We start from the raw sequence: 23,474 nt of genomic DNA, 5'->3' as shown, positions 1-23,474 counted from the left end.
TGCTTGTCTAACAGACACCAACCATAGGCATTACCTCCACTGACAGAGCCTGGAGCCTTTCAGAGTATTTTACAGCATTGCTTCAGTTTCTGATCTACAGATTTGTGCAACCTATGTATTTCCTGGGTTAAAAAAAGGGAGAACTTTCTGGTTTTTTGGAATACTTTATTAGCTAGCTAAGCTGCTACAATGTTTGTTGTTGGAAATTTGGGATGTTTATTTTTATTACTGTAAGGACAAGAAGTATATTTTTTGAAGTGTTTACTGAGATTGTGATTTCAGCCACAATTGACATCTGCCATTTTTTAATGGTCAGTGTCAAGATCTAGAATTTGATGTAGACCATTGTTTCTTGAGTTAGAATTTAAATTTTTCTAAAGTTTAAACTTGAAGAACATAGGTAAAATTTATTCATTTAAATCTTTCCAAAATACTTTGGATATGACTTTTATCATAGCAACCTGTTATTTAGGTGACAACATTATTCCTGTTTTATGATGAAATTTTAATAATTTTGAACACAAAAAATGATGTTGTAAATTTAAGGAATCGAACTTGATTTCACAAATGACTGATGGAAACCAATCTCCTTTCTTTGGAGCCAGTAACTATTTGCTGTCTTATAACAAGGTGATGGAGAGGAAGAAGAACCTAGCTCATGTGTCCAGTGCCACTGTTGTCATTGCTAATGTTATTGCACCAAAGTATATTTTAACATACAAGGATATTTACTTAGGATATTTAAAACAAAGATCATTATGAAAACTTTTTTTGTGCATTTGAGATATAAAACCCCAGCTGCAAGTTGACATACAGTGGTGTCAGTGTAAGCACACTCTATTAGAGAAAAATCTAACTGTACATCTTCAGATCCTACAGGGTAGTGGTTGTTGTGGGCCAATCTGGAGTTACTTCCTCCATTTCTTGGTTTATGGAAGTGATAAAAAAGGGAATCCAAACAGCTTTTAGAATACGAAAGTCCAGGGTTTGAGTTTTTCAGGCCCTCCCTCTTGCTATCTGGGTGATCTGCTGAGATTATTTAATCTTGTGTAGCCTCAGTGTCTCCTTCTTTAACATGGGGATGACGATAGTAAAATCTCCTAGGGTGGTTGTGAAATTCAAATAAGGTGATGCCTAAAAAGTGTTTGCTACATAGCACAGTAAATGATTATTTTTATTGGCTTCTCCTTATTGGCTTAGACCAGTCCTTTGCAGACTTTTTTTTCCCATTTTTATTGAAATGTAATTGACATACAGCACTGTATAAGCTTAAGGTGTACAGCATAATTTGACTCACGTACATCATGAAATGATTGACACAATAAGTTTAGTAAACATGCATGATATCATATAGAGAATTAAAGAAATAGAACAGATTTTTTCTTTGTGATGAGAACTCCTAGGATTTATTCTTTTAACAACTTTCATATATAACATACAGCAGTGATAATTATATTTATAATGTTGTACATTACATCCCTAGTACTTATTTATCTTGTAACTGGGAGTCTGTAACTCTTGACTGCCTTCATCCAATTCTGCCTAACCCCACCCTCTGCTTCTGGTAACCACAAATCTGATCTCTTTTTCTATGGGTTTGTTTGTTTGCTTGTTTGTTTTTGAAGTATAATTGACCTACAACACTATGTTAATTCCTGTTAAACAACATAGTGATTTTTTAAAGTTATTTATTTATTTTATTGAATTATAGTTGGTGTACAATATTGTATAAATTACAGGTGTACAGTATAGTGACTCACAATTTTTTAAGGTTATGCTCTATTTGTAGTTATTATAAAATATTGTCTATGTTCCCTGTTTTGTAAAATATAGCCTTGTACCTTATTTTACACATAATCGTTTGTACCTCTTAATTCCCTACCCCTGTATTGCCCCGTCCCTCTCCCCACTGGTAACTACTAGTTTGTTCTCTATATCTGTGAGTCTCCTTCTTTTCTTTTTTTTATATTTACTCGTTTGTTGTATTTTTTAGATTCCACATGTAAGTGATATTTGTCTTTCTCTGTCTGATTTATTTCACTTAGCAAAATACCCTCCAAGTCCATCCATGGTGTTGTAAATGGCAAAATTTCATTCTTTTTTACAGCTGAATAGTTTTCCATTGTGTATATATACCATATCTTTATCCATTCATCTGTTGATGAACACTAAGGTTGCTTCTGTATCTTGGCAATTGTAAATAATATTGCTGTGAACATTGGTGTGCATGTATCTTTTTGAATTAGTGTTTTTGGTTTTTTCAGGTTTATACCCAGGAGTGGTATTGCTGGGTAATATGGTAATTCTATTTTTAGTTTTTTGAGAAACTTCTTTTCTACAGTGGGTGCACCAATTTACATTCCCACCAACAGTACATGAGGGTTCCCTTTTCTCCTCATCTTCACCAAAACTTGTTATTTGTTGTCTTTTTGATAATAGCCATTCTCACGGGTGTGAGATGATAACTCTTGGTGGTTTGGATTTGCATTTCTCTGTTGATTAGTGATATTGAGATCTTTTCATGTGCCTATTGGCCATCTGTATGTCTCCCTGGAAAAATGTCTATCTGGGTCCTCTACCCATTTTTTTAATTGGGTTGTTTGTTCTTTTGATGTTGAGTTATATGAGTTCTTTCTATATTTTGGATATTAACCCCTTATCAGGTATATTGTTTGCAAATATATTCTTCCATTCAGTAGATGGCCTTTTTGTTTTGTTGATAGTTTCCTTCACTGTGCAAAAGCTTTTTACTTTGATGTAGTCCCGTTTGTTTATTTTTGCTTTTGTGTCTTTTGTTTCCCTTGCCCAAGGAGTCATATACTAAAAAATTTTACCAAGACCCATGTCAAAGAACTTATTGTCTATGTTTTCTTCTGGAAGTTTTACGTAAGTTTCGGGTATTACATTTAAGTCTTTAATCCATTTTTTAATTTACTTTTGTGCATGGTGTGAGAGAGTAGTCCAGTTGGATTTTTTGCATGTAGCTGTCCAGTTTTTCCAGCACCATTTATTGAACAGACTGTCTTTTCCCCATTGTATATTTTGCCTCCTTTGTCATGGATTAATTGCCCATATAAGTGTGGGTTCATTTCTGATCTCTATTCTGTTTCATTGACCTAAATGTCTGTTTTTGTGCCAGTGCCATACTGTTTTGATTACTATAGCTTTGTAGTATAGTCTGAAATCAGGGAGCATGATACCCCCAGCTTTGGTCTTCTTTCTCAAGATTGTTTCAGCTGTTCAGGGTCTATTGTGTTTCCATACAAATTTTAAAATTATTTTTCTAGTTCTGTGGAAAATGCCATTGGTATTTTGATGGGGATTGCATTGAATCTGTAGATTGCCTTGGGTAGTATGGGCATTTTAAAATTATTAATTCTTCCAATCCATGTCTGTGTCATCTTCAGTTTCTTTCATCAGCGTCTTATAGTTTTTTGAGTACAGATCTTTTACCTCCTTAGTTAGATTTATTCCTAGGTATTTTATTCTTTCTTTATGAGATTGTACATGGGATTGTTTCCTTTTTCTCTTTCTAGTAGTTCATTGTTAGTGTATAGAAATGCAACAGATTTCTTTATATTAATTTTGTACCCTGCAACTTTACTGAATTCATTGATGAGCTCTAATAGTATTTTGGTGGTGTCTTTAGAGTTTTTATGTATAGTATCATGTCCTCTGCAAACAGTGATGGTTTTACTTCTTCCTTTCCCACTTGGATTCCTTTTCTTTTTCTTGTCTGATTGCTGTGGCTAGGACTTCCAATACTATCTTGATTAAATGTGATGACGTCCTTGTCTTGTTCCTGATTTTAGAGGAAATGCTTTCAGCTTTTCACTGTTGAGTATAATGTTAGCTGTGGGTTTGTGATATACAGCCTTTATTATGTTGAGGTATGTTCACTCTATACCCACTTTGTTGAGAATTTTTATCATAAATGGGTATTGAATTTTGTCAGAAGCTTTTTCTGTATCTGTCAAGATGACTTTGTGATTTTTGTTTTTCAGTTTGTTAATGTGGTATATCACATTGACTGATTTGTGGATATTGAACCATCCTTATATCCCTGGAATAAATCCTACTTGATCATGGTGTATGGTCCTTTTAATGTGTTGTTGAATTTTGTTTGCTACTATTTTGTCAAGGATTTTTGCATCTGTGTTCATGAGAGAGATTGGCCTGTAATTTTCTTTTTTCGTGCTTTGTCTGGTTTTGATGTCTGGGTGATGCTGGCCTTGTAAAACGAGTTCAAAAGTGTTCCTTCCTCTGCAGTTTTTTGTAAAGGTTTGAGAAGGATAGTTGCTACTCTTCTCTAAATGTTTGGTAGAATTTTTCCTGTGAAGCCAATTGGTCCTGGATTTTCATTTGTTGTTGTTGTTAATTACTGATTTAATTTCATTACAGGTAATTGGTCTGTTCATATTTTCTATTTTTTCCTGGTTCAGTCTTGGGAGATTGTACATTTTAAGGAATTTGTCCATTTCTTAATGGCCATTTTATTGGTATATAATTGTTGGTAGTAATGTCTCATGTTTCTTTGTATTTCTGTGGTGTCAGTTGTAACTTCTTTTTATTTCTGCTTTTATTGATTTGAGCCCTCTTTCTTTTTCCTTTGAGTCTGGCTAAAGGTTTATCAATTTTGTTTATCTTTTCAAAGCACCAGTTCTTAGTTTCATTTATCTTTCATAATTTTTTGTCTCTATTTTATTTACTACTTCTCTGATCTTTATGATTTCTTTCCATCTGTTGACTTTTGGGTTTTGTTCTTTTTCAGGTTCCTTTAGGTGTAAGGTTAGGTTGATTTTTGATTTTTCTTGTTTCCTGAGGTAGGTGTGTATTGCTATAAACTTCCCTCTTAGAACTGCTTTTCCTCTGTCCCATAAATTTTGCATCATTGTGTTTTCATTTCCATTTGTCTCTAGGTATCCTTTTATTTCATTAATGATCCATTGGTTATTCAACTGCGTATTGTTTATCCTTCATGTGTTTGTGTTTTTTGCAATTTTTTTTCTTGTCATTGATTTCTAGACTCATGGCATTGTGGTCAGAAAAGATGCTTGATATGATATCAGTTTTCTTATATTTACTAAGACTTGTTTTGTGGCCTAGCTTGTGATCTGTCCTGGAGAATGTTCCATGTGCATTTGAAAAGAATGTGTATTCTGCTGCTTTTCAATGGAATGTTCTATATAGAGCTATTAAGTCCATTTGGTCTAATGTGTCATTTAAGGCCAGTGTTTCCCTGTTAATTTTTTGTCTGGATGATCTGTCCATTGATGTAAGTAGAGTGTTAAAATCCCCTACTATTATTGTGTTCCTGTCATTTTCTCCCTTCATGTTTGTTAATATTTGCTTTATATTTGTAGGTGATTCTGTGTTGGGTACATACATATTTACAATTGTTATATCTGCTTAGATTTATCCCATGATCATTATGTAATAGGCTTCTTTGTTTGTTGTTGCAGTCTTCGATATAAAATCTATTTTGTCTAATGTAAGTATTACTATCATGGCTTCTTTTCATTTCCATTTGCGTAGAATACCTTTTTTCATCCTGTCACTTTTAGTCTGTGTGTGTCTCAGGATCTGAAGTAAGTCTCTTGTAGGCAGTATATATATGAGTCTTGTTTCCATAACCATTCAGCCACTCTATATCTTTTGATTGGAGCATTTAGGCCATTTACATTTAAAGTAATTCTTGATAGATATGTACTTATTGCCATTTTGTCCTTTGTTTTGCGGTTGTTTTTATAGTTCTTTTTTGTTCCTTTTTTCTTACTTTGCTCTCTTCTCTTGATGACTGTCTTTAATATTACATTTGGATTCCTTTCTCTTTTTGTGTATCGATTATTGATTTTGGTTTGTGGTTACCATGTGGTTTATATATTGCAATGTGTGTGTGTGTGTGTGTGTATGATTATTTTCAGCTCCTGATCTTTTAAGTGCAAAAGCACTTTAAGAACCCTGCATTTTTATTTCCCCCCACACACTTTTTCTGTTTCTGACATTGTATTTTACATCTTTTTGTCTTGTGTGCCCCTTAACTTCTTATTGTGGATATAGACAATTTTACTGGTTTTGTGTTTCAGCCTTCCTACTAGCTTTGTACATGACTGATTTACTACCTTTACTATATTTAGCCTTACCAATGAGATGTTTTTTTCATAATTTTCATACATCTAGTTGTGGCCTTTTTCTCTTAGAGAAACCCATTTAAAGGTGGTTTGGTAGTGCTGAACTCTTAGCTTTTTCTTGTCTGTAAAACTTTTGATCAGTCCATTTAAATCATAATGAAAGCCTTGCCTGTTGGAGTCTTCTGATTTAGGTTTCTCCCTTTCACCACTTTAAATATATCATGTACTCCTTTCAGGCCTGCAGAGTTTGTGCTGAAAACTCAGCTGAAATCCTTATGTTAAGTACAATTACCTTGTACTTAACTTGTTGCTTTTCCCTTGCTGCTTTTAGTATTCTCTCTTTATCTTTAATTTTTGCCATTAATTAAAGTGTGTCTTGGTGTGGTCCTCTTTGGGTTGATCGTGTTTGTAACTCTCTGTGCTTCCCAGACCTGAATGTCCTTTCCCTTTCCCAGGTTAGGGACATTTTCAGCTATTATGTCTTCAAATATGTTCTCTGCCCCTTTCTCTCTGTCTTCTCCTTCTATGGCTCCTGTAATGTGAATGCCAGTACACTTGATGTTGTCTCTGAGGTCTCTTAAACTGCCCATGTTTCTTTTCATCCTTTTTTCTTTTTCCTGTTCAATTTCAGTAATTTCCACTATTCTTTCAGCCCACTGAACTGTTCCTCTCTGTCATCTAATCTACTGTTGATTCCTTCTAGTGTACTTTTTATTTCAGTTGTTGTATTCTTTAGCTCTCTTTGGTTGTTGGCTCGGGAGGTCTTAAGGCAGCTGGCCTGCTGGTGGGTAGAGCTATGTCCCTGCGCTAATAAGCTGTATTCCAAAATGGTGCTTTCAAGAACTGATGTCCTTGTGGTAGAACAAGCTCCCATTAGGGCTGCCCCCAGTGTGTAGGTTCCCAGTGTGAGCTCCAGTTGCCTCCTACCTCTCCGGGAGGCTCTCCAAGATCAGCAGGTATTCTGACCCAGGTTCCTTTCAAATTACTGCTTCTTCCCTGGGTCCCAGAGTGTGTGAAATTTTGTGTGCACCCTTTAAGAGTGGAGTTTCTATTTCCCACAGCCCTCTGGCCAAAAATGAACCCTGCTAGCCTCCAAAGCCAAACTTTCAAGGGGCTCTTCTTCGCCCTGCTGGGGAGCCTGACATGGGGCCTGGACCCCTCGCTTCTTGGGGAGAACCTCAGCAATTGTAATAATCCTCCAGTTTGTGGGTCACCCCTCCTCAGGGGGTGGGGGGCAGTGGTAATAGGTTTTGACTTTATTGTGTCTTCCTCCCTCCTACCTATTTTGCCATGGTTCCTTTATATCTTTAGTTGTAGAAGGTCTTCTCTCTAATTTTCTAGCCTTACTCATCAATCATTGCTCTGTAAATGATTGTAGTTTTGGTGTGCCCATGAGAGGAGATGAGCTCAGAGTCTTCCTACTCTGCCATCTTGGCCACTCCCCTCCTCTGCAGACTTTTAGGCATAGAAAAAAAATGTACCTCATTGGATATACACCTATATTTCTAACTAGGTACAAGGATACTTTTCTTTTCATGCAATCTAAAAGGCTTTATAATATATAAAGGGTTTTTAAATCTTTCTAGTCCCAGGGGATAACTACAAAATTAATTTTTTCTTATTCAGAGGACTGTTTACTAAAATAAGGTTACTTGGCTGGGTGTTTTTAAATCTTTTGAATCATCTGACCATGTTTATTTTATAATTAATGCAAGATGAACATTAATTAAAGTTCTGAGTATCTCTGATACTCTTAATCTCTTTAATGTAAAGTATCATATGTAAACTCCAGATTTGTATATATATTTTTTTAATTAGTGTAAGTTGATGTACTTAGTAGCATCCTAGTTTCTCCATAAAAGGGATTTGGGGTCATGGGTTCTTATCCTGGGGAGTGGATTGGTTTCAAGATATAAACTCCATAAAATCATATGTAAGATTTTACATATATGTATTTATGTTCATTCTTCTAGAGAGAAGATCCATAGTTTTCCTCATATTCTCAAAAGGTTCCAACACCCTGAAAAGGTTAAGAATTGATCTAGCCCATGTCCCCTTGTCTGTACATTTACTGTAACTTATAGATGAGAAAAGCTGACTTGCTGAAGGTGACACAGCTACCAGATGGTGGGCTGTCTCACTGCAAAGCCTGGACTGTTTTGTATGGCAGTAAGCTATCTCTCATGCATAATATTTGTAGACCATAGTTGAGCTCTGTTTAAATATATAATTATTTTATATATATATATGTATATATATATATATATATAAAAAATACTTTCAAATTTTAAAGTATCATTCTTAGGTCATTTTCCAAAGTTCCCAGTAAAATAAGCATTAACCTAAGTACATCAAAGCTTGACCAATAATAGGCATACTCCTGAATTGGAAAAGATTATTATTTTTATTTATCATTTGCATAGTGTATGAATTCTACAGTCTGTCTTTAACACATGTATTAATAAATTTGTGTGACAAAAATTTCTCAAGAAAAAAGCTGGAAGTGGGGGGAGTAGAATGAGAATCAAAATGGAATTTTTTTGTCTTTTTGGTACTTATTAAGGTTTCTTTACCTGTACATGATGTATTGTTTATATGATGTTATTGTTCTTGATACTTGGTTTCTTTTCAAGCTATAACAGTGTCTTGTCTTTATCTTTAGGCAAGCCAAAATTCTTTTCGGATAGAATATGATACCTTTGGTGAACTCAAGGTCCCAAATGATAAGTATTATGGTGCCCAGACTGTGAGATCAACAATGAACTTTAAGATTGGAGGGGTGACAGAACGCATGCCAGTAAGTGGCTTTTTTGGAAATGTTGGCTTATTTTGGATGAACTTGGCATTATTCAGTGAGTCACCTTACCTTATAAATAAGTATTTTACAGAGTTAAAATGTAAAGTTATTAGAGAACTGGCTTTGTGAATAATAAGATGTTTCTCTCTCAGTAAAGTGTCAAAGAACTTTTTGAAGTTTAGTATACTAAAATCTTGAGCTATGTATGACTTTGAGTATTTTGGATTTTTGATAGAACTAAGTGATTTGTCTTTCATTCTTGTTTGGATTTTTCGTATTTTTACTAGAATTTTGCAGTTTGTAAGCACTTTTAATTTTGATACTTAATTTTTTAACTGATTTTTTAAATGATTTAAAAGAAAACCAATTTTTCTTTAATATTATACTTTATCTATCTTGGCTTCAGTTTGTAAAAAAGTATACACAAATTCATAAAAATACTATTTGTCATGATGTCTGGCATATAATAGGTAATATATAAGTATTTGTTCATTGCTAACATGAATGATTTAATGATTAGAAAACTTTCTACCATATTTCATTAAATCCTTAGATTAGAACTGATCCTCAATTAGAACTGATATGTACTACTAAGAAAGAAAAAGTCTGCCAATTAAAGTTGTGACATGTCATTGATTGTAGGATGCATCTTGATTTCAGGGATGTTAAAGTGTGAAAAGAATTGATGGAATATATTACATATCCTACTGGAGCCCAACTAGGGTATGAAAAATAGTCAGTGTAGGAATGCAGGATAGGCTAGTAAGCCTAGAAGGAACCAGGCTTCATCTGGTGAGATACTGTTTAACATTTATCTTCTAAATATACTTTTTATCTTACAATAAATTTAACTTCCGTAGTTTAGCTAATTACTAAGGCTTCAAGACTGAATCTTGACAGGTTCATACAATTTCCCAAGAGGCAGCTGAATCTTCTTAGAAGAATCTCTCTATTATTGCCACCCACAGCCAGTTTAATGGTGAGGTAAACATAGGGTCAGACTACATGGTTGGGAGACAGAGGGTAGCAGATCCTAAAGTATTCTCATATAGTTCAACTCCTGGGATTAAAGAGATCAGTCTCAACCAGTATTGACTGGAGTAAGTATGGCTCATGTTTTGAATTTCCTGCTTCAACCAGCAAGGTGTGTGGTTCTGGGAGTGCATGATTGCTGCCACTGCTGCTGTCCCAGAGATAGAGAAGTTGTTTGGATTTGGACAGGTGTCTGTGAAACATGGATACGTGGGTTATCGATTTTTCACATTTGGCTTCATCTGGATTAATTTCCTGAACTATGTTAAATATAAAGCAGACTGTGTGCCTTGAGCTAAGTAGTATGATTAAACCCAACCCTTTGTACCTCAGGTCCATAGGAAAATAAAACCAAAAAAGATTATGAACTGCTATGTGAGTAAATGAAGAATAATGAGACCCTTCTTTCATCTCCAATGATACATTTACTATTTTGTTTTAATAGTGTCCAGTGAAACTTTCTGCTGTGACCTTTGTTCATTTTCATGAGTCCACAAGCACTGTGGGGTCAGTCACTCCATTCTAGTAGCCTGAGTTGATTGGCATTTGGTTGTGACTGTGGCTTGGTTGTGACTTTGGCAGTGGTTTAACCCACTGCAGTGTTCCTGTAGAAAATTAAATTCCCATTTTTTTTCATGTGTAAAGTTTTAAAGCTTCTAATCTTTTGTGCCATATATCTCCATTTCATTTGGGTAAAACACTTGTAATGTTTTAATTTTGATTTCTTAAAATTCAAAGTAAAAATGTTTTGTTTTTCTTTCCTTTTGTTTGCCCTTCAGTTTATCCTCTGTGTGACCCAGGTTCAGTGTGTCTTACTCATTACTTTTTCTTGTTTTTCCACTTTTATTTTCCTCTAAGGACTATAGCTTCTCTTTTACAAATTTATCACTCTCTTCTTCACCCTCCTTTCTTCCTTCTTTCTCATTCAAACCTGGTATGGTATCTAAATCACAGTCTATATTATTAACTTTGACAAGAACACATAATTTATTTATCTTGCGGAAAGTTACAGTACCCCAAGCCCAGTGTAGCCCTGCTTCCTGACCCAAGACTCATTTATCTTGTATTTCATTGAAACCTCATCAGATTTACTCAATTTATCCTTTTAAATTTTATGAGGTGCTTTGGAGTAGAAAGTGAAAAGATCTGAAAACTAAAAGGGTTTGATATGTGGTTATATATATCAGGAGCTATCACCTTTAAGTCTGTAGAACTCTGGGTTTTTTAAAAAAATTATTCTGAGAGAAATGTCCAGTGATTTATTGAGTGTCAAGGCTTCACTGACTAAATAAAATATCATGTTTTTTGGCTTTGGGATGAAATGATACCCATTCAGTAACTGGGTATTTCATACTAATTAGCAGTTAAATATATTATTTCTTTTTATTATTTGTTTATCTAGTTGAGGTATAATTTACATATAACATTAGTTTCAGGTGTACAGCATAATGATTCGATATTTGTATACATTGCAGAATGATCACCACAGTAAGTCTAGTTACTAGTTACTAGTTACATGCCTAGTAACATCCCATCACTATATGTAGTTACAAGAAAACTTTTTTTCTTGTAACAAGGACTTTTAAAATCTCTTTGCAACTTTCAAATATGCAATACAGTATTATTAACTATAGTTACCATGCAATACATTACATCCCCATGATTTATTTATTTTATAACTGGAAGTTTGTACCTATTGACCTCCTTTATACATTTTGTCCACCCCCTGCCCCTGGCAGCCACCAGTTTGTTCTGTCTATGTTCTTGGTTTTCTGATTGTTGTTTGTTTTGCTTTTTAAATTCTACATATAAGTGGGATCATGTGGTATTTGTGTTTACCTGTCTGGCTTATTTCACTTGGCATAATGCCCTCAAGGTCCATCCATGTTGTCACAAATGACAAGATTTCATTCTTTTTTATGGCCAAGTAATATTACATTGTATTTTTTACCACATCTTCTTTATCCATTCATTCATTGATGGATACAGGTTATTTCCATATCATGGCTATTGTAAATAATGCTGCTATGAACATGGGGATGCATATATCTTTTCGAATTAGTGTTTTCATTTTCAAGTAAATACCCAGTAAATACCTGGAATTGCTGGATCAGACAGTAGACGTACTTCAGTTTTTTGAGGAACATCCATACTGTTTTCCAAAGTGGCTGCACCAATTTACATTCCTCCCAACAGCGTACAAGATTTGCCTTTTCTCCACATCCTTGCAAACACTTACTTGTTGTCTTTTTTTTTTAAATTTTGGGAGTAGGAGTTTATTAATTTATTTATTTATATTTGCTGTGTTGGGTCTTCGTTTCTGTGCGAGGGCTTTCTCTAGTTGTGGCAAGCGGGGGCCACTCTTCATCGCGGTGCACGGGCCTCTCACTATCGCAGCCTCTCGTTGCGGAGCACAGGCTCCAGACGCGCAGGCTCAGTAGTTGTGGCTCACGGGCCTAGTTGCTCCACGGCGTGTGGGATCCTCCCAGACCGGGGCTCGAACCCACGTCCCCTGCATTGGCAGGTGGACTCCCAACCACTGCGCCACCAGGGAAGCCCCTGTTGTCTTTTTGATAATAGCCATTCTAACAGGTGTGAGGTGGTATCTCATTGTGGTTTTGATTTGCATTTTTCTGGTGATTAGTGATGTTGAGCATCATTTCATGTATCTGTCAGCCATCTGTATATCTTCTTTGGAAAAATGTCTGTTCTCATCATCTGCCCATTTTTTAATCAGTTTGTTTTTTGCTACTGGGTAGTATGAGTTCTTTATATATTTTGAATGTTAACCCCTTATCAGATATATGATTTGCAAATATTTTCGTTCAGTAGGTTGCATTTTCTTTTCTTTTTTTTTTTTTTTTAAAGGCAGTAGACTCTTTATTTGATGTGGTTTTAAAATACATCAAAATCAAGTCCCTGGCTGTTCTGTATACCAAAAAGTTTTCAGCACACCTTCAAAGAAATCTGGGTGGCCAGTTTGGGCCATAAGGGAAGCAGTTACAGGGACAGAAGGCAGCACCCCTCCCTCAGGCAGGTGCCTGGCTGTCCCTGGGGTTACCTCCTCTGTGCTGTGCAAGGTGAGAGGGCTAGAGCACCAACTCAGCAGGCCTCGCCCTCCCCCATAGACACTAGGGCAGCTCCACTGGCCTTCTGGTCAGCCTTCCACAGGGCCACCATGATGTGGGTGGAGGAGGGGAAATAACCATCTTTACAGACATTCTCTTACAGAAAGTGCCTGAGCTCAGCCCATGGTCCAAAAACCTCACAGAAAACAAATTTTAAAAAGTACTGCTGACACCTCGTAGAATCTGGTGTACACAAAGCGCTCAGCTGAACAAGGCCCTGAACGCAGATTACTGTCAGCAGATCCTCACCTGCTGTGGTCTCCTGCAGGAAAAGCTAGCAATCTAAGAACCCAATACACAACTCTTGGTCCTAAAACTGGGGCATAAGACCTGCCCCAGTGAGGAAGGAACTGGCCTTCACTCATGGATAGGCCACCTCTTCATCTGGCCCAGGACCCTGGCTGGTGTGGGCAGCACCCAGGAGCCTGGGCTGAATTTGGAAAGCAGAGCACCTGTAGTGGTTGATAAGATTTGGTCAGTGGAGAGGAAGAAGAAGGGGATCCCCATCCATAGCCTGGCCTGGATGCCTAGAGACAGATGGCTGGAGGTGAGAGCAGAGGTTGTACCCTGCACAGCTGGGACCACCTTGCTCACTGTAGCTCCACAGCAGCTAGACTTGGTTTCTGAGCATTGCTGTCCTGTGTGGCTGTGATTTCCCACACCACACTGGACTCCAACAGTCCCCTCCCTGCCAACATTAGGACTTTAAGAGGTAACTGAAGTGGGGCAGGCAATCATGTGGGCTATTGCAAGCCTTCCTGCTGGGGGCAGGCAGAAACTTCTGCCTCTTCCCCGTGCTTCGTTAGCCCAGCAAACCCTGTATGGGATTGACAGCTCTTATGTTCCTCAGCAGAGTAGAGTAGTATCCCCTCAGCCAGGGATGGCAGATAGGTCTCAACACTTATACTGGCTGCTGGGGGAATCTTGAGAAATGAGAATATATACCAGGGATTTAGCAGGAAGTACTCTGAAGCAGATTAGTGGTACCTACCATGGGGGAAGAGGGGAAGTGATGTGCCATTCATTTGCCATCTCTGGTCTAAGTCCTAACATAATTCAGGAGTACTCTTCATGAACTTAATTATCTGAAGGATTTAAGTTAAGGGCTGAAAGAGTAGGCTCTTTGTAAGATAATGAATCGACTTCAAGAAAATACAGGAAGAAGCAAAAACTCAAGCATCTGATTCATCTTGGTCTGTGGCTCCCTCAGGTACACTGAAGCTGAGCCCCAGATGGAGATGGAGTTACAGTACCCCAAGCCCAGTGTAGCCCTGCTTCCTGACCCAAGACTCATTCTGCTGTTCCAGAACATTGTTCTGTACAAAGATTGGCTAATACTCTGGCAAGTTTGCAGTTAGCAGGACTTTCAGAGTATAGGGTATCATGTATAAGGGGTGGGAGTGGGGGTAGAGAAGGAACAGACATAACTGTCTGCAGCCATTTTTGTGGATTTCTGAGGCTTAGTCAATGGCTGAGTCTCATTCTTATCCATAAGCTGTCAGACAAGACCTGGGGGCTCCCACATAAGAAGAAGTAAGATGTCAAGGAGGACATAGCTCTTATTACTTGGGCAACAAGATCAGAGAAAATCTCAAAAGATTGTACACTGCGGGTATGGGTGTAGGAAGCAGAAACAGACTCATAAAGCCAAGGGGACAGTTGGGCCCAGGGCCCAGCAACTACTGCATGGAGATAGTGGTGATGGCATCAGCAGTGGCCTCCCAAGATTGAAACCACAGGTAAGCTTGTGGCAAAGCCATCAGAAGCCCTTTCCTTTTTCTTACTCTAAACAATCTGATTTCATCAAGCAGGAAACCTCAGCACCAACATGGCAAAGGTACCAGGTGGGGTGCTGAGGGGAGTGGGGCACTAGAGGCCAGGAACCCTGGCACCACCCCTAAAACACCCCTTCTTCCTCAGAAGATCCTCAATACAAACACTGTCACGTGCAAAACAAAAACAAAGGAAACAAAACAAAACCCAAAAACCTTTAGAAAAAATCCTTTGGGTGATCTCTTGTCAATCATTTGTGCAGGCTAGAGAGGCACCTGTGAATGATAAGGCTACTGCGAAACGTCATTGGCATGGTCCTGGCACTACCAGAGGGCAGAGGAAGTGGTGTCTGAGGGGCTCCCTAACAGCACATCATCCCACACAGAACATTCTCCAGGTCCCTTGTCCTAGGCAGGGAAGCAGTTTCATCGCTGGCTTTGAGCGCCCAATCAACACTCTGCCTGGCAACCCCTTTTCTAGGTCAAGAGAAGCAAAGGAGCTTCCAGGGAAGCTAGGAGAGCCAGAGCTGCCCAAGTCCTGCTAACAGGAGAAACACAGTCAAGGCCTGGGTGTGTCACCTGTCTCGAGCCCTGAAGGGCAGGGAGGGAGGGACTGAGCCTCAAATCGGGCAGCGAAACGCTCAAGTCACTTGTCCTGCCAGCATACTGTGACAGCAGCCGCAGATGACAGCTCCGCTTTAAGACTCTTCAGCTCACAGAAGAGCCACTGACTTCATGTGTACACACCCCCATCTCCAAGGCAAGCCCATTTTTACACTTACAGATATAAGTGTATGAGGTCTTGCCCATAGGCCATACGTATGTAAAATTGACCCACAAAATCCAAAACTGCAGAGTCAGATGCCAGCTAGGTCAGAGCACCCTGGGCCTCAGTGGTGAGAGCCTCGCACAGGCCAGGCCTGGCTGGGCTGCTTGCTCCTTTCCCAGCATGCCCCTGGCACAGGCTCCCTCAGCGGTGGTGAAAGTAGGCTCCTGAAGCCCCGTTTGGCCTGATGCTCCTGTGCTCAGTGCTCCAGGACAGCAAGGAGCTTCTGTGGCCCTTGGGGAGCTAGGTGCTTGGACCCTGGGCCCCTCAGCACCCTGTTCCTTGGAGGCATTGGCAGCCTCTGGCCTCCATACAGGGCCACTGTCAATGAGGGGGCCCTGGCTTCCAGCACTCAGGTCCTGCACCCTCCAGCTGCTGCATTTTCATTTTTTTGACGTTTGCTTTGCTGTGAAGAGGCTTTCTAGTTTGATGTAGTCCCATTTGTTTATTTTTGCTTTTGTTGCTTTTTCTTTTGGACTCCTCCAGAAAATCATTGCCAAGACTGATGTCAAGGAGCTTACTGCCTATATTTTCTTCTAGGAGTTTTATGGTTTCAGATCTTAATGTTCAAGTCTTTAATCCATTTTGAGTTCATTTTTATGTATGGTATAAGATAGTGGTCCAGTTTCATTCTTTTGCATGTGGCCAGTTTTCCCAGCACCATTTTGCTACCTTTATTTTATTTGCTACTTTTAGTTTTTTCTAAAGAGAAGGAAAACTTATAATGTAGCACGGGATCCAGTGAGAGGAAATAATGGTGTAGGCTGGTGAAATGGTTATCATTTGTTTTTAAATATATGAAATAAAAACATATACATTATAATGTCTTATAATAAACAGGACAAATGGTATATATGTGTGAATGTGTGTATATGTGTGTGTGAGGCATACGTATATATCTATGAAAAGTCATTGTATTTGCTTTTGTTTGGTTCCCTAAACAAATAGATAAATGATGATTCTTGGTTTTTATATATCTATGTTTAATCTTTCTCTATATCCTAAACATTTTAGGGTCATAATGTTACTTAAGTTATTGTTTTATGTACCTGCCTAAGATAGTAATCTTAAACTTTCATGCTTTTTTCTGTACCTGCATTGTTTTTGTACCTGCATAAGATAGTAATCGTAAATTTTTGTACCTGCATAAGATAGTAATCTTAAACTTTCATGCTTAACTAAAATTGCAAATTTGAGATATTTTTCTGATTAACTCTAGATCCCAGTTATTAAAGCATTTGGCGTCTTGAAGCGAGCAGCTGCTGAAGTAAACCAGGATTATGGTCTTGATCCAAAGATTGCTAATGCAATAATGAAGGCAGCAGATGAGGTAAGAGGTGATAAGTGTGTTTACTTAATGGCATCAGACCCATATTAACTGCTGGATAATGATAAGTGCTGACACGAGGAAAGGGGCACTGTGAATTCTTTAGTTAATGAGTTTCAGCATAGGATGGCAGCATTATTATTTGGTGAGGATATTAATATGGTGCTTAAAATATTGTGGCAAATTTTTTGGGTGATTTTATACCTTTAATTTTCTTTACTTTTCCTTTTAATTTATATAGTTCAAAGAAAACTTTGAAGAGATACCCTTTGAACTTATATATTTGATTTCTTGTTTTATGTATAGATGATTCCTTTTAAAGCTAGTTGGTTATTTGATACTATGTGTGGAGAATGTAATTTCACTATTTCACTAATAACATAATTAATTGCTTACGCAATTAAAGATAAGCAGTCAGAGATAACAGTTTAAAAGCTCTGAAAATAATGTTGTTCATTGCAGTACTATTTATTATAACAGCTGCTTATGTAAGTTATATTGTGAAGCCATGGAAATTTAGTTTTTTAAAGAATGTCATAGAACAAACCCTACCATATAAGAAGTGGGGAGGAAAGATTGCAAAATGCATGTATTTTATGATCTTAATTTTATTTAGAAATAATGAACAGAAAAATATGTTTTTCTACATCTACATATGTACTCCCATTGCTGAAAGTAGAGACTAGAAGGTGATGCCAAAATGCTAATCATCTTTATTTCTGAGGGTAGAACTATGATGACTATTATGCTTTTCTTAGTTCTCAGAATTTTTTACACTGATCACCTGTTATTTTTATACAACTAGGAAAAAAGTTTTACTTTAAAGTGAATCAGTTGTTTAAGGTAATAGATTTCTAAAGTGCATGCTGATTTTTTTTAAGCTAAAATCATTCCAGAAGGTGAAGTTAAGCACCCACTCTCTTAGAAAGCTTATAATCCAAAAACTAAGAAATTAACTAAAAGGACAAAAATATGACAAAAATAAGGACAAATCTAGACCATATTTATGTCTATGCTTGGAGGTTGCTACTCATAGGACATGTGTGGGTTGCAGTAGCTATTAGTGAGCTCACAGTGTTAAGTCACTCGTTCATTATCATGCTGACTCTGGCTGTAACATCTGTTGGATATTCCTGCTGAGTACCAACAGTAAATTTATCTAGAGACTTAACACATTTGCCAGCCTTAATGGGTGGGTGGGTCTGTCTGTATATTATTAGAGGGCAGTTGAGAAATAGGAGAAAGATATCTTTGATTCAATTTTCATTTGGAATCAGTGAACTTGTTATACCATTCACAATAGATAATCTTTCACCTTTTTTTTTTTTTAAATGTTGGGGGTAGGAGTTTATTAATTTTATTTATTTATTTTTGCTGTGTTGGGTCTTCGTTTCTGTGCGAGGGCTTTCTCCAGTTGTGGCAAGCGGGGGCCACTCTTCATCGCGGTGCACGGGCCTCTCACTATCGCGGCCTCTCTTGTTGCGGAGCACAGGCTCCAGATGCGCAGCCTCAGTAGTTGTGGCTCACAGGCCCAGTTGCTCCGTGGCACGTGGGATCCTCCCAGACCAGGGCTCGAACCCATGTCCCCTGCATTAACAGGCAGACTCCCAACCACTGCGCCACCAGGGATGCCCCAATCTTTCACCTTTTAAAGTAGCAGTGGTTAGACTGCAGGAGCTTCAATTTGCTGGACAACCACGAACTATATGGCACCATCACTAGCATATGAAAAAAGTGAATACCTTTAAAATAGTACTATAAATAGTACCAACTTAATCATATTTGATTTAATTAGCTAAATGAATATTTCTTATTTTTTAAAATTCATTTTGTAACATTTTGCTCTGCAGGTAGCTGAAGGTAAATTAAATGATCATTTTCCTCTTGTGGTATGGCAGACTGGATCAGGAACCCAGACAAATATGAATGTAAATGAAGTCATTAGCAATAGAGCAATTGAAATGCTAGGAGGTGAACTTGGCAGCAAGAAACCCGTGCATCCCAACGATCATGTTAATAAAAGCCAGGTCGGTATACAATCTTTTCTTTGTTATAACTTGAAAAGAATCCTGAGATTTTCCTTGTAAAACAGGCATTAACTTTTTTTTTAATGAGGTTTTTTTTTTTCTTTTTAAATTTATTTATTTTTGACTGCATTGGGTCTTCATTACTGTGCATGGGCTTCTCATTGTGGTGGCTTCTCTTGTTGCAGAGCATGGCTCTAGGACACAAAGCCTTCAGTAGTTGTGGCTCACGGGCTCTAGAGCACAGGCTCAGTAGTTGTGGTGCACGGGCTTAGTTGCTCCACGGCATGTGGGATCTTCCCAGACCAGGGCTCGAACCTGTGTCCCCTGCGTTGGCAGGAGGATTCTTAACCTCTGCGCCACCAGGGAAGCCCCAGGCATTAACTTTTGATAGGGAGTGTTCATTCTGCTTACATTCTTTAATGGAAAGAACTTCTTCTCCTTATTTCTTTTAGGAATCTTGAGTCTATGTCTTAAATTTTCATAAAAAGCACCTTTAGGGAAAAAAATCACTTTTAGGACACCTGAATTTAGTATATATATATATTTTCGCTGTTTGATTTATATTTTAAAAACTCTTTCTTTTGAAATATAAAATTATTTATAAGAATTGCAAAGATATTTCAGAGTTCCTGTATACCCTTCACCCAGCTACCCTTAATATTAAATATTTTACATAACCCTGGTACATTTGTCACACTAAGAAATTAACATTGGTACAATACTCTTAATTAAACAGGCTTTATTAGGATTTCCCTAGTTTTCTATTGATCTCCTTTTTCTCTTAACCAGGATCCAGTCCATGCTCCACATTGTATTTAGTCATCATATCCCCTTAGTCTCCTCTAACCTATGAGAGCTTGTCTTTTGTCTTTGTGACTCTTGAAAGCAGTGGCCAGGTGTTTTATAGAATGTCCCTCAATATGGGTTTGTCTGTTGTTTTCTCATGATTAGACTGAGACTGTGGATTTTTGGAAAGACTTATAGAAATGAAGGGCTCTTCTTGCATCGTATCAGGGGTACATGATAGCAACATGACTTGGTACTGGTGATGTTAACTTGAATCACTTGGTTAAGATGGTGTCTCCCTGGTTTCTCCATCTTCTATTCTGTATTTGGTAGAAGTAAGCCACTGTGTCCAGCCTATACTCCAGCTACTACACTTAAGCTCCACTTCCTAAACGGAAGAGTATCAAGAAATTTTTGGACATGTGTTAAGATCACCACAGAATTAATAGAGAACTTTGAGGCTATTCAAATAGCCTCTTTCTCCTTAAACTTTTGCCTATTCATTTTAACATTCATCAGTGGATCTTGCCAATAACAACTACATTAGTGTTTCAGTAGTGATTTTCTGTTTCCCTCATTCTTTCTACATTTATTAATTGAAATTTTTCTGTAAGGAATACTGTCTTCTCTCTCCCCTGACATTTATTTATTTAATCATTTATATATATCAGTATGAATTCATTAATATTTTTTTCTTAAGGTTATAATCCAATATTTTTGATATTTATATTGCTACTCATATTGTTGCCACAGAGCCACAGCTTGTTGGCTCCTGTGTCCTTTGGACATGCCACCATCCTTTTTCTTTTTTAAGGCACTGATTAATTTTTTGCACTATAAGATGCTCCAGGCTTCTCATCTTGTATTTTTCCTGCCCTGGCCCTCATAAGCACTCATTTTTCCAAAGAGCTCTTGGAGGATCTTATCACTTGTTGGGAAGTGATATTTAAAAACCAAGATCTGGGTTCTGAGTATAATTTAATATATTTTTAAGTAGTGAGGAAGTTTTTTCACATAAATCCATTGTATGAAGGATTTTGCAAACCCAAGGCTTGCCTTTAAATATGAGTTTATCTTTTTTTTTTTTTTTTTTTGGCGGTACGCGGGCCTCTCACTGTTGTGGCCTCTCCCGTTGCGGAGCACAGGCTCCGGACGCGCAGGCTCAGCGGCCATGGCTTACGGGCCCAGCCGCTCCGCGGCATGTGGGATCTTCCCAGACCAGGGCACGAACCCGCGTCCCCTGCATCGGCAGGTGGACTCTCAACCACTGCGCCACCAGGGAAGCCCGAGTTTATCTTTTACATATACTGAAGTCTGAAATCTACTTCAGAATAATCTAGTGTGTATGGTCAGATGGAGGAGTGAGGTGGAGTTATAGATGAAACAGGATTGGCTATATGCTAATTGTTTGAATTCAGGTGGTAGATACATGAGTGTTCATTATACCATTCATCCTACTTTTGTAAGTAGTTTGATAATGTCCATAATACAAAGTTTAACAAATGAGTAATGAATATATTTTTTTTAATAGCATCGTAATTTAAAAGTATGGGTTTACAGTTGAGGAAAGAGCATGGAGTTTAGACTACCTGGTCAGGTCCCAGTTCTGCCAACTGTAAAAATTTTGACAAGTCACTTAATTTCTTTGACAGTTTAGCTTTTCTATTTTTAAAGTGGTGACCTACCTCACAGAATTTTCCTCAAGTTTAGTAAAGGAAGAAGCGTTTGTGAAAGACTGTATGTGCTATTTAACTGTAAGATATTTTATTATTGCTATCCTTACTTACATTTGCTAGTTGTACTTCTCTATGTCTTGCTGTCATTTCTTAGCAGGCAGGTAGAGTAACATATAATACATTCATTGTAGGTGGTATATGTAATACAGTCCTAAATACCTTCCACAAAGGAAATCAGGTTGCTTCTTACTTGATCCTAAGTGACTTGCCACAGGTAAATGTAATTGAGTACTAAATATGCCAAGTTTTGAGTAGTCATTTAGTGAGATTTTTAATTGAGGCATTCAAGTTTGGTTTATTTTTGCCTCTGATTTAACATTTTACATTTCTTTTGAAAATTTTCCAACAGAGCTCAAATGATACTTTTCCCACAGCAATGCATATTGCTGCTGCAGTAGAAGTTCATGAAGTACTGCTACCAGGACTACAGAAGCTACATGATGCCCTTGATGCAAAATCCAAAGAATTTGCCCAGATCATCAAAATTGGGCGTACTCATACACAGGATGCTGTTCCACTTACTCTTGGGCAGGTATATTGCGTGCAATTAGATTTGGTTCAATTGCGGGCTTGGTACAAACGGCCAGCATATTACCCTCTAAATCACACTGGTTTAAAAGGCCAAATTTATAACAATTCAGTTCAGTGACAGATGATTCTGCATTAACCAGTCAGTAGTTTTTATTGGTATCCACTCAGAAGAGCAGAGCATACTGGCTATGAGCCAGACTCCACATCAGTCTACTTGAGTTCAAATCTTACTTTGCTATGTGCAAACTATTGGACCTTAGGAAAATTATTTAGCCTTTCTGTGCATCAGTTTTCTGAGCTGTAGAATGAGGAAAATATCTCTTTCATAGGATAGTTATGAGGTTTAAATAAGCTGATTCATGTAGAGTGCTTAGAAGCGTCCCTGACACATTATAAGCACATGTTGGTGTTAGCTGTCATCATCATCTTCATCAGTATCATTATCATAATTTCTTCCATTGTCTCTCTTACTCAAAATTAGTAAATTCTTTAAAAATTAATTTTAAAATGGTTAAATGGGGCATATCTTACTCTTTACAATTGTTTTGACCACATGTAAAAGAGGTATTTCTCTCTTTTCCAAAATACCAGAAAGTATTTTTATGTTTCTTTATTGATACTTTAAAGAATGCCTAATAGTATACATTGCAAAGGAAATACAAGGAACAGTTTTTGTCTCAGTTAAGTTCACTCCAGTTTGGGAGGTAGGACATATGCAAATTCTATATCAAGTATCAAAAGATAGGTATCCAATAACAGTATTTTTGTAGAAATTCAGGTGAGGGAGAGAGTTTGGCTGCTGGTTATTTGGAAAGATTTCATTTGTAGTTTTGTTCAGATGACAGCAGACACTGAAAAAAAACCTGATCATTTACCTTAACTTTATCACGGAAGGAATGAGGAAAACTGGAAGTGATTAATTGACATACAGATGATATGACTAAACTGAGCTTGCTAAATTAAGTTGTTTCTTAGGCTGTATCTTATTTCTCTTTACATCATTGGCTCTTAGTACCATGCATAATTTCTAAGGAGATACAGTATATGTTTTTGAAACTTTTGAGTATCCCTCTGGATACTCCTTTTTGTGTGTGTTACATGTAGGAAAACCATTATATGCTGAAGTCTGGTTGGGCCATTTACTCAGCCTCCTATGTAAAATCATCATTCTTCGTATTATGACAGAAAGTTTTTTTTTTCTCTTTGATTTTATCTTATCAGAAGCATTTATACTTTTATTGTAATTGTCTTTTGAGGTTTTTGAGTGCAGTTTTTTTCCTCAATAAAAATATATTCCTGAAGTGAATCCAGCTGGTGTATATGTAAGTGGTGTTAGATCAGATGGATCAGGTCTACCTGAAAGGAGTTGTATCTTCTAAAA

At 37.4% G+C, this 23,474-nt stretch overlaps 1 protein-coding gene across 2 annotated transcripts in view; it reads left to right on the top strand.

The window, feature by feature from the left end:
• FH (fumarate hydratase) overlaps nt 1-23,474 on the top strand; it is a 41,629-nt gene that overhangs the window by 3,211 nt on the left and 14,944 nt on the right. Inside the window, exons 2-5 of one of the 2 annotated variants that reach the window (XM_067729451.1) lie at nt 8,794-8,928; nt 16,906-17,016; nt 18,864-19,040; nt 21,912-22,094. In XM_067729451.1, the coding sequence (XP_067585552.1) occupies nt 8,794-8,928; nt 16,906-17,016; nt 18,864-19,040; nt 21,912-22,094 (606 nt within the window). The remainder of the gene's footprint in view (nt 1-8,793; nt 8,929-16,905; nt 17,017-18,863; nt 19,041-21,911; nt 22,095-23,474) is intronic. The other variant, XM_067729453.1, reaches the window with a different exon arrangement.

The sequence above is a fragment of the Pseudorca crassidens genome, chromosome 2 (assembly GCF_039906515.1).
Source record: "Pseudorca crassidens isolate mPseCra1 chromosome 2, mPseCra1.hap1, whole genome shotgun sequence".
Classification (NCBI taxonomy): domain Eukaryota; kingdom Metazoa; phylum Chordata; class Mammalia; order Artiodactyla; family Delphinidae; genus Pseudorca; species Pseudorca crassidens.
The sequence above is the reverse complement of the archived record's forward strand: the minus strand, read 5'-3'. Positions and strand labels throughout refer to the sequence as shown.